A 16951-nucleotide genomic window follows, 5' to 3' on the forward strand; every position below is an offset into this window, starting at 1 on the left:
AAGTCTTGAAATGCTCTGTGTATGTTCAGATCTGTTTTTGCGCCCTCAGAATTCTCTCAGTGTAAACATGAGCGCTGAATATTATTGTACAGTGTATATTTCTACGTTCACTTTTGAATAATGTAATGCAAGCTTATTAAATAAAATAAAACTTACCAAAACAAAAAAATGGTAGTGTAGTCTGCAATAGACAGAAAGTGCCAAAAACAAACCAACTACATTAATTTTAACTACACTTTTTTTGCAGATTTTACAAGCAAGGTTTAATGGTCAAGATAAAATAGCGAGAACTGATATTTAAATAATATTTAGAGTCAAAAATATACTCAAATGCTCAGTTTGTGCGGCCTCAGGATTCTCTCGATGTGAATATATGAGCGCTGAATATTATTGTACAGCGTATATTTGCAGTGTAACATGACGCTCGTCTCCCCTGCTCTCCACTTGCACTCCCCTTGACCGACGGGCCGCATTCACGCCGGCTAAATGATGAAATGCTGCCATTATTGGAGAACTAAAGGCCTCGCAGCGGCCGACACCTGATCCTCCATGTCTCACTGCAGCCTTTTGTGCCAGTTTTTCATATCTGAAATATCTGCAGGCATTCGGCTGCAGTGCACAGTCTGCCATGGCACTGCGAGAATGGGGAACAAGCAGACCATCTTCACATCCCAGCAGCTGGACGCATATCAGGTCAGTCTTGTCAGGGTTTTATATAGGCCTATATACAGTTGAAGTCAGAATTATTAGCCCCTACTGTATATATTTTTAGCCCAATCCCTGTTTAACGGAAAGATTTTATCAACACATTAATAAATATAATAGTTTAATAACTGATTTTTTTCATCTTTGCCATGATGACAGTACATAGTATTTGACATAATATTTGAGGAGGGTGAATAATTTTGACTTCAACTGTATATAGTATAGTTTGATATTGTTTTTAAGTTTGGTTTTTATATAAAAGAGGCTCTTATTATGTAAAAGAGGCTCTTATGCTGCATTATAGGCTACTGTAAGACATTAGTGCACTAAAAATGTAAATACTGTGAAAAATGAACATGTTTTTAGAATATAAATAGTACATTTCTACATTAATATAGTTAATAATGTCATTCATTTCTGTGATTCAGTGCTGAATTGTACACACAAAAACTTGGACAGCTATATTTATGGGGACTTCACATAGACAAAATTTGCTCTATAGACCGTATATTAAAACAGCACTCACAGGAAACAATTTGCCCTTTTATATTTACTAAATACTCAATTTTGAGCAATTATGAGCATCTTTTCTTTTGGGGACAAAAAATAAATTAATAAAAGTCCCTACAAGATCAAAATTTACTGGTATTGATTTACTTGTGGGGACATTTCATACACACACAAGCAATGTATAAGTATTAATTTGCTCAAAATGACTCAGAAAAAATGATTCAGTGCTGAATTGTCATCATTCCAGGATCCAGTCTGACATTTTGGATTATTTTTAATATTTCTATTTTTGTTTTAACATTTATTTCTGGATTTTGAATGAATATGAAGAGCACGCAGTAAAAAAATAAACTATTAGTTAATGTATTTGTGTTACTTTAACTTGTATACATAAGTTCATCAGATTTCAACTAAATATTTGTAGTCATAGAAAGTTGTTTTGAAATATCGGTAGTATTATAGTAAATGTATGTATATTTATGTTGCTTAAATTTATTTATACTACACCCTTTTACACTTAAAAAAAATGCAGGGTTCCACACAATTCCTTCATGTTGTCTGAAGACAGATCAAGTTAACTTAATAGTTTTTTTGCTAATTTAAGTGGTTTGAACATGAAATAATTAAGTTGTCCCCAAAAAATACCTCAAGAATTGTGTTGGTTCAGCTCATTTTAAATAAGTAGTTTAAACAACCAACCAAAATAATTTTTTGAGTGTGTGTATATTTATGCTACTTAAATGTAAATGTATATATAATATACTATATATATTATATTTATGTTACTTTACGTGAATCAGTTAATCAGACTTCAACTAAATATTTTTAGTTATAGAACGTTGTTTTGTAATATCTGTAGTATTAGTAAATATTCAATTCATATTTATTTCTATAGCGCTTTTACAATGTAGATTGTGTCAAACCAGCTTAACATAGAAGTTCTAGTAAAGTCCAGATTTCAGTGTTGAAGTTCAGTTCAGTATGGTTTAAATTTCACTGCTGAAAGTCCAAACACTGAAGAGCAAAACTATCGATGCGCAGCTCCACAAGCCCCAATCTGAGCAAGCCAGTGACGACAGTGGCGAGGAAAAAAAAAACTTAAATTAAAGAAGAAGAGAAACCAGGCTCTGTTGGGCACGACCATTTTTCCTCTGGCCTATAAATAGTATAAGTTAATTTATTTATGTTACTTTAACTTAATACACTAATAAGTTAATTCGATTTCAACTAAATATTTTTATTAATAGAAAGTTGTTTTGTAATATTTTGAGTCAGTTTGAATGGTGTAAGTTGAAATGACTAGAAAAGTTCAGTTGATTCAACTTAAACATTTTAAGCAGCGTCGATGTTTTTACAGTGCATGAGAACAGTATGTTGTGCAACTTCTGATTAATGAATCCCTGAATCCATTTTTAGTAGTAGTAAAACTAACTAAAGGTAAAACATTTTAAGTGTGCAAAAATAACCTTCAACAGGATTTCTGAGCATACCTGTCAACATTGGGATGTGAAAATAAGGCATAAGCCATAAAAAAATAAGGGATATGCCACCATATTAAGGGATATGCCGCCCCCCAGCCCCCACCCCCGCTTTAAAAATCCCCAAATTACTAAATATGTTCATTTGGAGCTGTTTCATTGTAAATAAACAGTTAAATGGTCAGTAATATGTTTTATTAGTATTATTTACAAAAGAAAAATTAAACAGTATACATTAGCAGCAAATGCATTAGCAAACAGTTCAGCTTATTAAAATGAATAGCTATTATAATGATTATAATCTCATTAGCCGTTTCTTCACTGTATAACTTACACATTCTGATTAAAGAGCAACGAATGAATCTCTCATTTATTTAGATTTTTTTCTTTTCATGACATTAAATAATAGGCGTATCTTTAAAAATGCTCAGATCTAACGTTATAATGAAACATTCGATTGCTTTCCTAACTTTTTATGCTCATTTAGGACGAAATTAATTGTGTTTGAAAAAAAACCACCAAGATCGACATCTTTAGGTATTGTTATTATTAATTATGTGTATATGTCTGTTCAAACTCGCACCTAAAACCCAGACTTTCACTCCGCTTCAAATCGCGTGTACAGAATCCGTTTGGGAAACAGCGTCTGTTTATTACTATGGAGCGCGTCAGCTGACAGTCACGCACCGCTATATGACTGTTTTGAGGATTGCATATGAAGGGGAGACGGCACCTGTAATGAAAAGGAAAGGGAATCCCGCCATAAGCAAAGCGAAAGCACAGAACAGACTCACATTTAGGAGCAAAGGGCGGCCCCTGGTGGTTCGGCGGTATGGGTTGCGTATAGGGAGGCTCGCCTCTTTAATGTTTATTTGCCACTCTTCAGAGAAAGACTGAAAATACGGGAAAAATACGGGGAAATACTTTTACAGGATGATAGCAGGATAGAACTGTAAAATACGGGAGAATCCCGGTAAAAACGGGAGGGTTGACAGATATGTTTCTGAGCTTAAAACGGTCAAGGTAATTCTGAGGATTGATATGCAGATTTTCATAGTTAACTGAAATATGTAGGCACACTTTGCACCTCATTATTATTTTTCTCCCACTATTAATAAATATTAGCATACATTCAATTCATATTTATTTCTATTGCACTTTTTACTATGTAGATTAACATAGTTCTAGTAAAGTCTAGATTTCAGTTCAGTTTAGTTCAGTGTGGTTTAAATTCCACTGCTGAAAGTTCAAACACTGAAGAGCAAAACCCTCAATGCGCAGCTCCACAAGTCCTGATCCGAGCAAGCCAGTGGCGACAGCGGCGAGGAAAAAAAAACACCAGTTGATGAAATGAAGGAAAAAAAAAACTTGAGAGAAACCAGGCTCTGTTGGGCACGACCATTTTTCTTCTGGCCAAGCTTCCCGTGTGGAGCTGCAGTCTAGGTGCAGGAGGTGTTTTTACTTAGTGAAGTTTAGTTGTAAACTAATTTCGAGAGGATCACGTGCTTATGATTGCTAGCGGCTGGATCCGCATTATCCAATTCTCAATGCACCAATCAGACGACTCCTAAGCTACTACAAATACCCTGGGTTACGTACCACCACTATCTTCGTTTTGAAGAATCCCCCCATCCACCCCTACTCCTCCTTCTTCCTAGATGGGTGACACGGTGGCCCAGAGCTTAGCACTGTTGCCTCACAGCAAGAATGTCTCTAGGCTTTACCAAACCAGCAGACATTTCTGTGCGGAGTTTGCATTTTCTCCCCGTGCTCACGTGGGTTTCCCCCGGGTTCCCCGGTTTCCTCCCACCGTCCAAAAAACATGCAACATAAGTTAATTGACTAATCCAAACCGGCCCTATAGACATGCTCCTAGTAAATGGTTATCTCTCAAGAGCAATCACTGGCTGTTCATTGGTTATTACAGCAGGGGAGTTCTTGAGATCTACCTGAGCTCAAACTCCCCTCTCGCCTTGCAACGGGGAGGGAGCCCCGGGCTCGAGGATCTTATAAGCTCAGGGCTCTCTCCCGGGACAGCATGCCAAACAAGCTTATAATTAATCATCAGTTAAGTGTGAACTCTTGAAAAAAATGATTGTTGAGTAGAAATGCTGCTTTTCAATATTACATGTTTTTGCTTTTCTTATTTTGTAGGACTGCACATATTTTACCAGAAAAGAAATTCTGAGGTGAGATGCTTCACATTTTTATACATCTTACTCTTATACGTCTAAAATGCTTGTTTTAATCGTACAATTCATCCTCTGATCAGAAGCACTATGAAGATGCCCTCTTAAAATAAAGTTACGAGTTATTAAAAGTTTCAGTTTTTGACATGTTCATTCATTCATTTTCATTCAGCTTAGTCCCTTATTTATCAAGTGTGGCCTCAGTGGAATGAACCGATAACTATTTCAGCATATGTTTTACACAGCGGATGCCCTCCCACCCACAACCCAGTACTGGGAAACACCCATACACTCCTATTCACACACATACACTACGGCCAATTTCATTTATTCATTTTCTTTTTGGCTTAATCCCTTTATTAATCAGGGGCCACCACTGCGGAATGAACCGCCAACATATCCAGCATATGTTTTTCACAGCAGATGCCCTTCCACCCACAACCCAGTACTTGGAAACACCCATACACCCATTCACACACACACTCATACACTACGGCCAATTTCATTCATTCATTCATTTTCTTTTCGGCTTAGTGCCTTTATTAATCAGGGGTCACCACAGCAGAATGAACCGCCAACTTATCCAGCATATGTTTTATGCTGCAGATGCCCTCCCACCCACAACCCAGTACTGGGAAACACCCATACACTCCCATTCACACACACACTCAAACATTACGGCCAATTTCATTCATTCATTTTCTTTTCGGCTTAGTCCCTTTGTTAATTTGGGGCCACCACTGCGGAATGAACCGCCAACTTATCCAGCATATGTTTTTCACAGCCGATGCCCTTCAACCCATGTTTTATGCTGCAGATACCCTCCCACCCATAACCCAGTACTGGGAAACACCCATACACTCCCATTCACTACAGCCAATTTAGTTTCTTCAATTCATCTATAGCGCATGTGTTTGGACTGTGGGGGAAGCCGGAGCACTCATTGGAAACCCACACCAACAGGGAGAACATGCAAACTCCACACAGAAGTGCCAACTGCCAATCGTTAATATACAAGGGGGGGGGGTTATAATTCAGGAGGGCTAATAATTCTTCAACTGTATGTCTGTCGTGGTTTGTCCTCAGGCTGTTTCACCGGTACCGTGATTTGGCTCCTCAGCTGGTGCCGCTGGACTACACCAATGAGCCGGACGTGCGTTTGCCGTATGAGCTGATTGGCAGCATGCCGGAGCTGAAGGTACAGCGCATCTCTCTCTCTCTGTGTTCCTCATTAATTATGAACGTCCAACTAATTGATGGCAGTCTTGGTGAGGTTAAGCGTTATCAGATCCCCTTACTCAAGAGAACCAACAGCTTAACCCAGCTTAATCAAGTGTTTGGAAAGTAGGCCTATTAGTTAAGAAAAAAAAACCTTAAGCATTTGAGACACGCATAATGGTCAGCTTGAGAAAAGTGGTTAGCATATACTGTACTGTTCACTTTCTTTGGAAGGTACAGCTGGGAAAATAAGTATTGAACACGTCACGTTCAGTAATATTTCTAAAGGAGCTGTTGACATGGATTTGATCCAGATTTTGGTAAAAAAAACAAACAATACAAACATAAAAAAACTACTGAAACGTATTGAATACTTTATATATAAGCTATTTTGGTGACGGCAGCTTAAAGACGCCTCTCATTTGGAGAATGCCCACACGGAAAGAACCTATATAAACATATATGTTTTAATATAGGTTTTAATATAGGTGACATGCATAAAATTGGCTAGTTTTTCTATATTATACATATATATTGCATATAATATAAGAAAACGACCTATTTTATGTCACATATATTAAAAATTTTTATTAAAACCTATATTAAAACATATGTTTATATAGGTTCTTTCAGTGTGGGTGAAGTCACATGCATTGCTCAGGTGTGAGTTTCTCACAGACTTCAACAGTGTCCAAATCTTGACTGTTCTGTGGGTCTCGTCTATCAAATCTGATCTTTAATTTGTATTTTCTATTGGATTTAAGTCAGGTGATTGGCTGGGCCATTATACAGCTTGATTTTCTTTCTCTGAATGCATTTGAGAGTTTCCTTGGCTGTGTTTTGGATCATTGTCTTGCTAAAATGTCCACCCTGGTTTCATCTTCATCCTCGTGCTTTAGTAGATGTTGGACTGAAGCAGCTGATATTCATTTACACTGAGGAGGGCAGAGGGTTGCTGAAGAACTACTGAGAGATTTCAGCTGCTGTCTGGGCTTTCACTGCCGAACTACACCTCCCTTTCTTCATGTGTTCAATACTTTTTCCCTGCGTCATTTCGTTTTCGTCACTGCGTCTTGATTTTACATTGCTTTTATATCTTTTGTGATAGAATGCTTCACCAGACTTAAACCTGAGCGCTCTGCACTCACACTGTACAAAGTAAGCCTTGAAGAAAACTGACCACGCTAAAAAAGTTGTTCATATATAGAGCGACAGATGGTAAAACGTTTGTAAAACATACTTCAGCATACGTTTGTTATGTTACGTACAGATAATTAAAAGTTTGTATAATGTTCATTTGTGAAGTAATTTGTAAAAATGAGGTGCAATGAAAAAAAGATTTGTTTTCTTTGCATATATGGATTTCGAACATCTGGGGAAAATTTCAAGTCAACGACACCTTTAGAAATATGTATTCTGGGAAAAATGGTGACGTGTTCAATACTTACTTTCACCGCTGTATGTGTGGATTGTCTTCATGTATTTTACAAAATTGCTCTTATTTTATTTTGGTAATATTATTTGCGTTTGTGCATATATTTTTATGGCTCTGTCGGTGATAGGGTCTAGGGATAGATGTTCTTTGGTTGGTGTTTGGTCTCGCATTTGTTTTCTTATTGTTTTGAAGCAATAAAAAGTATCTGCAAACAAAACATATACTGTAGAAACCAAAGCCTCAACATTAATGTTTCAAAGAACTTTTAAGAAAATGAAATGACAAAGCAAATGGATTAATTTTCCGTCATCATTATTCAGTGTATTTGCTTTTATGTTCAATTTAAACAACTTATTCTGATCTAAAATATATAAAATTGATCAGAAAAGGGTGATTTTTGTTTTCTGTAATATTTAAACTGTATAATATTATTCATTCATTGATATTACAACATTCTTTTATTAACCCTAATTAGCAGATTTAGTTTTTTAATGAAAAAAACACATTATTTTGACTAAATATCTGTCTAGAAAATGTTTATTGGTTTAAGAATTTTGGATGTTTGGACAAAAACTAGAAGAAAGAAAATCTTTTTTGCTGTGTATTTACCGACTGTCGATGATCATTAGTTCATGGCTGTGTAATAAGAAATTTAAACCAAATGTATGAATCAGAAGCTTATTTTTTATCACCACGTTTATGAAGCATTTTGCTGTTGTGCCGTGGACTGTTCCTTCAATCACGATATCAGTGATTCTGCGATATATCGATAGATCACATGAAAACCAGCCGCGATCGATCTATCACGATTTTTGTGAATGAAGAGGAAGAAATGTAAAAAAGTTATGATGCGTTTCTTTTATTAACACACGTTCACTGAATTGCAACCATGTAAAACAAGAGCACAGCTGTCAAACAAGCTTAACAATGCTGATGTGCAGAGAGCAGTTTGTGACTGAAGAGAGCACATCTCTATCATAGCAGCAGAATCTCAGTTTAGTGGAATATGCATTGAAGAAAACACGGTCAAAATAGTAATTTATTGCTTTCTAGTTTCCTGTAAACTTAAAACACTTATTACAACTTATTTTATGAACATTTGATGCTTATCCCGGGTTTATTTTTAATTTAAAGAGTCCTGCGTTCCCACTAGATTAATATTTTTTTTCTTCAACTGATTTCTTCAAATTCTCTGAGAGGTGATCACAGACTCCTCTGAGCACGTATGATGTTTTCAGCAGTGGAGAACATTAATTATTTACTCATCTATTTAAAAAGAGCATAATTTTTAAGTTTTTTTAATTCCCCTAATATTTTATTAATCTTTATATTTTATTTATATTAATTAATATCAATATTATATTTCATTTATATTAATATTTCTTGCCAAAATATCATCTACGAGACTTTGCCAAGGTCTGTAAGGGTTAAATAAACACAAGGCCCTTCAAATTATATGTTCGTGCCCTATTGATTTCTTTATCTAATATATATTTTGGCGGAATTAAAAATGTTGAGCGCATATTCCTGTATGACGCTCCAGAGACAGACGAGTCTTCGCTTAGGCCAGCTTCCAGCCTCCGCCGCTGAGACTGCAGCTCTGCACAAGACGTTTGGCCAGAGGAGAAATTAAAATGGTCGTGCCCAACTGAGCCTGGTTTCTCTCAAGGTTTTTTTTCTTCACTTTCGCCAATTAGTGAAGTTTTTTTCCCTCTCCGCTGTCGCCACTGGCTTGCATGGTTCAGGATCTGTAGAGCTGCGCATTGTTGGATTTGCTCTTCAGTGTTTGGACTCTCAGTAGTGATTATTAAATCACACTGAACTGAGCTGAACTGAATTTAAACACTACAAACTGAACTACACTGTTCCTATTTACTATGACCCTTTATGTGAAGCTGCTTTGACACAATCTACATTGTAAAAGCGCTATACAAATAAAGTTGAAGTGAATTGAATTGAATATGAAGTTACAGCACTGACCACAGGCACGCGTGAACGATATAGCGAAGTGAAAGCGCGTCTGTGATGAAGAAACTAGCGGACAATTCGGGGGAGCTGGATGTCTGAAACACACAAATTCCTTGGTCCAGCTTGGACAGAAGAATGTGTCCGTATGCCTGAGATTTCCACCATTGCAATGGCTCGGTCTGCCATTATGGGATGCGCCACCTGGTGGCGGCTGGGTGGACTGTAGCTAAAGTGGTAAACTTCTGCAGTCAGTGTGAAAGACTGATTAATTAATTTAGATCTTTTGTAAATTTAGATAAATATCGACACTTGGCGCCAGAGTATGTATCGCGGCCGTAAATAACATGATAAAGTGGCATATATTTTGTCCCACCCCTAATCCACCAAAAAAAACTAAAACGAAAGTCACTTAGTCATTTCATGCACTCTTTGGGGCCCCCTGGTGGCCACGGGGCCCTAAGCTGCCACTTAGTTCGCTTATGCCTTGGGCCGTAGCCATCAGAAGATGGAGACACTGTGGTCATAAAGGGATGGACATGGTTAGCAACAATACTCAGGTAGGTTGTGGCGTTGACACGATGCTCAATTGGTACTAATGGTCAGAAATTTGCGTTAACAAGCAGTTGGACAGTTGGCACAATAGCCTAGTACTTCGCTCGCCGACATATGGTGCAGAAGCACGTCAGGACATTCTGAGTTTAAATCCTGGCTTGAGGACATTTCCCTACCCTACCCCCCTCTCTCTCTCTCTCTCTCTCCAACTTCGCTTCCTGTCTCAATACTGTCCTATCTAATAAAGGCCAAAAATAAATCTTAAAAAAAACAAGCAGTTGGACAGTGGCAGGGGGCGTAGCAGACATTTTAAAAGTGAGTGAGACAGCTGTATGAGATCCAACAGTTTACGTTCATATTATTATTAATCACCTGTTTCTAAATGGTCTGTCTCTAAAAGTGAGGGGGACGTATCCCCCCTGTCCCCCCTGGTTGCTTCACCCCTGGACAGATGTACCTAATAAAGTGGCCAGTGAGTGCATTTGCTAATATATAGACAAAAGTGAATTGGAAACGTGTGACTTATTGAAAGAAGCAAGTTTCTAAACCCCCGCCCTAAACTAACTCACTGACAGACGTTTCAAACTGATTGTACTAATTGCAACATCGTCAAACACTAAGGCTACTAAATACTTACTTTTTAATAAAAATGCAATGTTTTATATAGGATAACCCATTCAGACAGAGGATCGCAGAGGTTTTCTCTGAGGACGGACAGGGAAACATGACTCTGGACGACTTTCTGGACATGTTTTCAGTGATGAGTGAAATGGCGCCGCGGGACCTGAAGGCATATTACGCCTTTAAGATATACGGTAAGTCTACGTTCATATATATTATTTAGAGACATTTCGATTGTAAGTAACGGAGGAATATACAAAACAGACGTCATTAAAACAATTAAGTTACGGCTTTTCTGATTTTCCAGTTAAGCACGTCGTATTCACGCCATTGAACAACTTGAATAAGTGCGAAATATTACTGTATGTGTAATGGATGTCCTTCTGCGTTGTGTTTGTTGGTTTTAATAAAAGGATCCATACAGCAATGTTGATGAACTGGGATTTATTTGTGTATCTCTGCATCAAAAAGCATATGCAACAGACATCAGTCCAATAAACCTTCACAGCACAGCAATGTCTGTTGATCAGTACACAATTTTTAAAGGAAAATGCAGAAATGCTACATAAACTTTCTCAAAAATAACTATAAAACCGTCAACCCGATTTAATTGAATCTCTAAATCACATTTTACAATTTTTACAAAACATACAATTTATATGTAATGAAAAATAATAAACAAAATAATAAAATAGACAAAGACAGACTTTAATTTGAATTAGCCATTGTGCTCATTAAACTTGACTAATATGACGCGTTCCACACTTATTTATGATCAAATTATGTTTCCCTCACAATGATGATACATTATTTAACCTTATTGAAAACACTGAATAATCTAAACATACATATTAATGTAAAAATATCGGCAGTTTATGAGAGGAGCTGAAAAACGCAGCGCGCACTGGAAACTATGTTAGCTGTCATCATACGCGATCATACTCAATTATAAATACCTATATTATTTTTCATATGGATGTAAAGAGAACACTATCAAAACTTTGAACATTGAAACATGAATAACGAAAAATATTGAAGGATAAGGAAAGTAATTAATTGTTCGTCTTGTCCATTTCCTTTAAATCGCTCTTCAAAATAAAATACCCTTCCGATAATAAAAAGGGAGCCAATAATCTAGTGCAACAACACACACACGCCACATATGCGCGGGAACATTTTGGCTCTCCTGATAAACTGTAGAAAGTGTGGAAATTACTGAATTTAATAATGAGTTTTAATGGTAAATATGACCCAATTTTTAATCAGTTACAATTATAAACCTATTTTGGGGTCAATCGGTTTTGGAATAATCCTCAAACAGGCAATCAACCATTAGTTAAAACATTAGTAATACGCAGTGGTGGGAGTACTGAAAAATCATACTCAAGTAAAAGTACCATTACTTGCCTAAAAATGTAGTGCGAGTAGAGTAAAAGTATCTGCTGTAAATATTACTCAAAGTATGAGTAAAAAGTAGACCTTTCAAAAGTACTCAAGTAGTGAGTATTACGCTGTGAAAAGCTGATGCATTTACAAGTCATTTGTGGATGTGTGTAAACGTAACATTCTGTAGTGCATTTAGTTATTGCCCAGCACGCACACAACATCATAAGACGTTGATATTAGGTTAGATTTAGGTTGTGATGTCAGGTTACCAAAATTCAAGGACATTCTAACAATTCTAAGGACAACATTATTTTGATGTCCAATAATGACGTTGATATTTAGTCGATTTTAGGTTGTGTTAGAAAGTGACCAAAATCCAACGTCGAGCCAACATCTTAAACCAACGCCACATAGACATCAAATACTGGCATTTATTCGTCAGGTATGGCAAACAAAATCCAGCATCTGATAGACATTGTGGTAACGTCAACACAACGTCAAGCTATAACGTCATTAGACGTTGATATTTGGCTGGTTTTAGGTTGGACGTCGGCCTGACGTTGAGTTCTGACATCAACATGATTTTCATATTCAAACAAAATCTAACGTCCCCTTGACGTTAGGGTACAATGTCAATTTGACGTCATGTTGATGTCTTGTGCTTGCTGGCCATTTTGGTCGTCATACAGTAAACATCTGTCATCTTCTCATCAGCGACATGCATCTAAACAGTCTCTGGGTCAATGCGTGTAAAGATTTTTGACATCTTCTTGGAAACTTTGAATACTTCCAAACAGTTTGCTGCAAGTATTAGTTACTTTACACTACTGGTAATACTTAAATATGGTCCATTAGATAATGTTAGTTAATATACTAACACGAACTAAGTATGAACAATCGTGTAACCTACATCATTTATTAATAGTTCAACATTTAGCCTATACTGCTAATGCATTATTAAAAGTTATGCTTGTTTACATTAGTTAACGAACTGTGAGTTGATACGAACTAAAAACAAACAATTATTGTTCATTAATGTTATCAAAGATGAATGAATACTGTAATAAATGTATTGTGCATTGTTTATGTTAGTATGTAACATTAATTAAATGGAGCATTATATTAGCATTACCGTCAAAACTCACAGGTCTTGCTTAACCTGATTTATTTTAAACAGCCAGTGTTATTTGAGTACTATTTGTATACAGTTATCTTTAATATTGTTAATTATTTTAACATTTCAGATTTATTATCAGTTAGTAGTCAAGATTTTCTAGTAATTTTATGTTTTGACTGTTTTATTAATATTACTAATTAGATTTAGGATTTTATCTTGCAACATTATCAGTTATCTCCTCATTAGCATTATTACAAGTATCTCTACCATTGTCATTATTCAGGTTGCTGTAGTTGTAGTAGTAGTCATAGTAGTAGTAGTAGTAGCAGTGGTTGAAGTTGTAGTTTGGGTTTTGGAAGTAGTAGTTGAAGTAGTATCTGTAGTAGTAGATGTCGTTGGTATAGTGGTATCAGAAGTAGTGGATGTGTAGTAGTAGTAGTAGTAGCAGTAGTGGTTGAAGTTGTAGTTTGGGTTTTGGAAGTAGTAGTTGAAGTAGTATCTGTAGTAGTAGATGTCGTTGGTATAGTGGTATCAGAAGTAGTGGATGTGTAGTAGTAGTAGTAGTAGCAGTAGTGGTTGAAGTTGTAGTTTGGGTTTTGGAAGTAGTAGTTGAAGTAGTATCTGTAGAAGTAGATGTTGTTGGTATAGTGGTATCAGAAGTAGTGGATGTGTAGTAGTAGTAGTAGTAGTAGTCGTTGTCTGTGTAGTAGTATCAGAAGCAGTAGACGTTGTTGATGTAGATGTTGTAGTGGCAGTCATTCCTGTAGTAGTAGATGTAATAGTAGTAGTCGTTGTAATAGGTTCAGTAGTAGTACACATTGTAGGAGTAGTAGTGGTTGTGGCTGTAGTAGCAGTAGTAATAGTTGTAGCATTAGAAACTCTGTAGTAGTAGTAGTAGTAGTAGTAGTAGTAGTCGTCGTTGTCTGTGTAGTAGTATCAGAAGCAGTAGACGTTGTTGATGTAGATGTTGTAGTAGCAGTCATTCCTGTAGTAGTATCAGTAGTAGATGTAATAGTAGCATCAGTGGTAGTAGTAGTTGTAATAGGTTCAGTAGTAGTACACATTGTAGGAGTAGTAGTGGTTGTGGCTGTAGTAGCAGTAGTAATAGTTGTAGCATTAGAAACTCTGTAGTAGTAGTAGTAGTAGTCGTTGTCTGTGTAGTAGTATCAGAAGCAGTAGACGTCGTTGATGTAGATGTTGTAGTAGCAGTCATTCCTGTAGTAGTATCAGTAGTAGATGTAATAGTAGTATCAGTGGTAGTAGTCGTTGTAATAGGTTCAGTAGTAGTACACATTGTAGGAGTAGTAGTGGTTGTGGATGTAGTAGCAGTAGTAATAGTTGTAGCATTAGCAACTCTCTGTAGTAGTAGTAGTTGGTGTAGTACTTGGGATTTATTTTTATTATTATTATTTTTATTATTGTAGTGGTTGTTATTAATGATTATTACTGTTGTCCTTTCTTGCTTGTTTACTGTCATTATTACTATCATTATAGCACTAGCATTGTTGTCACTCCTTATATAAGTTACTTGCTTCATTTAGTAACTGTTATTGTTCCTTTTGTATGTACTCTGACCTGTTTACCAAGTTACCTTTACACGCACACACGCGCACACACACACACGCACACACACACACACACACACACACACACACACACACACACACACACACACACACACACACACACACACACACACACACACACACACACACACACTTTATTTTATTCTAATAAAATAAAATAAAAATAAATAAAATAAAAAATAAAAAGATTTAGGATTTTATTTGAGTTTAATAATTTAGATTTCTTCAGTCAGTTTCCAAGGAATGATTTGAGTTGTTTCTCTAATCTATTTTAATTTCAGTGTTTTTATTTATTAATATTTCAATTTAAAAAGTGTCAATGGTTCAGCGTTACATAACGATTCTAACCCCACCCCAGTAATAACCCTGTGTGTATTGGGTTATCTAAATTAAGCCAAATAATTTGATACGATGACCTGACCTCAATCTTCTATTCCTATTCATGTAGAGATAAACCTGCAGAACCTTAACTGACACATGATTATCAATAATTCATTAAAGAGGGAACTGCCTATGAAAGCTCTGTTCATATCTGTGAATGCAGCTGTCTAATTTAAAGACCCCGACTGAATAAAAGACCTCGGAGAACCCGATCTGCTGCTGTCACCAGAAAAGAGTCTGTTCTCATGCAACATTAACACGGGGTAAATGATGACGCTCTCAAACAATAGAGATCAATGATTCGGACAAGGGAGTACAGTGAAACTATGCATCTTATTCAGACTCAACATGGAAGGATTAATTGCTCTGAATATTAAAATTAGGGCTGTGCACGATATTGGAAAATGGCAATATTTCTTTTTCCTGCGATTATATATGGATATAATTTCTCAAGATATCTCTATTTGGAAAGAATTCATTATTTTATATTGACTGGTATGATTTTTTATACTGTAGTGGATCTGCATGACATGTACAATATGATATAAAAATCTATTAATTAATTTTCGTTCAGCTTACTCCCATATTTCACCACAGCGGAATGAACTGCCAACTATTCCAGCATTTGCTTTACGCAGCGGATGCCCTTCCAGCTGCAACCCAGTACTGGAAAACACCCAAACACTCTCACACTCATTCACTACGGCCAATTTTGCTTACCAAATACACTTATAGTGCATGTGTTTGGACTGTGGGGGAAACCGGAGCACCCATAGGAAGCCCACGCCAACAAGGGGAGAACATTCAAACACACAGAAATGCCAGCTGACCCAACCGGGACTTAAACCAGCAACCTTCTTGCTTTGAGGCAGGGGTCACCAATCACGGTCCTGGAGGGCCGGTGTCCCTGCAGGGTTTAGCTCCAACTTGCCTCAACACACCTGCTTGATTGTTTCAAGAATACCTAGTAAGACCTTGATTAGCTTGTTCAGGTGTATGGAGAGAGATTAGACTCAATAATAATTCACGCAAAAGACACGATGTACACATGCGTAGCCAAATTCACGTACGTAAAATATTTATTTATACTTACAAAAACAATTCACATGCTCAAAATAAAAATACATTTTCATCAAATACGTTTCACAAATGCAAAACACCATTTGCAAATATATAAGAGTGTACAAAAAGTTTTGAATGTTTAAAATTCACAAGTTCATCCTAAATGAGAATGTGCAAATCCTCTCTCACGTACTACTCACCCTGAATACGAGTGTGTGCATTTTTGAGACTTTCCTGTCAGCACACACCTCCCACGTGAGTCACTCGTGCCCTGTAGCCAATAAGATGCGAGCTTACTGTTCAACCAATCACAACTCCCGGGAATGACCGAAGCGCTTCACTGTGCGCACCATTTGCGCAGTCTGACTTAATTAACGGAGATGATCCTCTAAGATCCACTCAGATTCTACTATAAAAAGCGTATACACAAACTAGTAGGAAACAGTATTGACTTACAGGAGTATCCGCCATGTTGGTTAGAGGAACAGAGTGGTTGACATCGAGTACAGCTCTCATCTGATTGGCTGAGAGGTACGAGTTGCCTGTTTCTGGCTGGAAAGTCTCAAAATGCTCACACTGGTATTCAGGGTGAGTCGTACGTGAGAGAGGATTCGCACATTCTCATTCAGGATGAACTCGTGAATTTTAAACATTCAAAACTTTTTGTACACTCTTACATATTTGCAAATGGTGTTTTGCATTTGTGAAACGTATTTTATGAAAATGTATTTTTATTTTGTGCA

At 36.7% G+C, this 16951-nt stretch overlaps 1 protein-coding gene across 1 annotated transcript in view; it reads left to right on the forward strand.

Annotated features, from left to right (window-relative positions):
- Nucleotides 1-521: 521 nt before the first annotated feature.
- Nucleotides 522-16951, forward strand: part of cib3 (calcium and integrin binding family member 3) — a 24455-nt gene continuing 8025 nt past the window's right edge. Inside the window, exons 1-4 of the mRNA XM_056445870.1 lie at nt 522-693; nt 4848-4882; nt 5969-6080; nt 10723-10870. Coding sequence (XP_056301845.1) covers nt 550-693; nt 4848-4882; nt 5969-6080; nt 10723-10870 — 439 coding nt within the window. The 5' untranslated portion in view covers nt 522-549. The remainder of the gene's footprint in view (nt 694-4847; nt 4883-5968; nt 6081-10722; nt 10871-16951) is intronic.

The sequence above is a fragment of the Danio aesculapii genome, chromosome 2, assembly GCF_903798145.1.
Source record: "Danio aesculapii chromosome 2, fDanAes4.1, whole genome shotgun sequence".
NCBI lineage: Eukaryota > Metazoa > Chordata > Actinopteri > Cypriniformes > Danionidae > Danio > Danio aesculapii.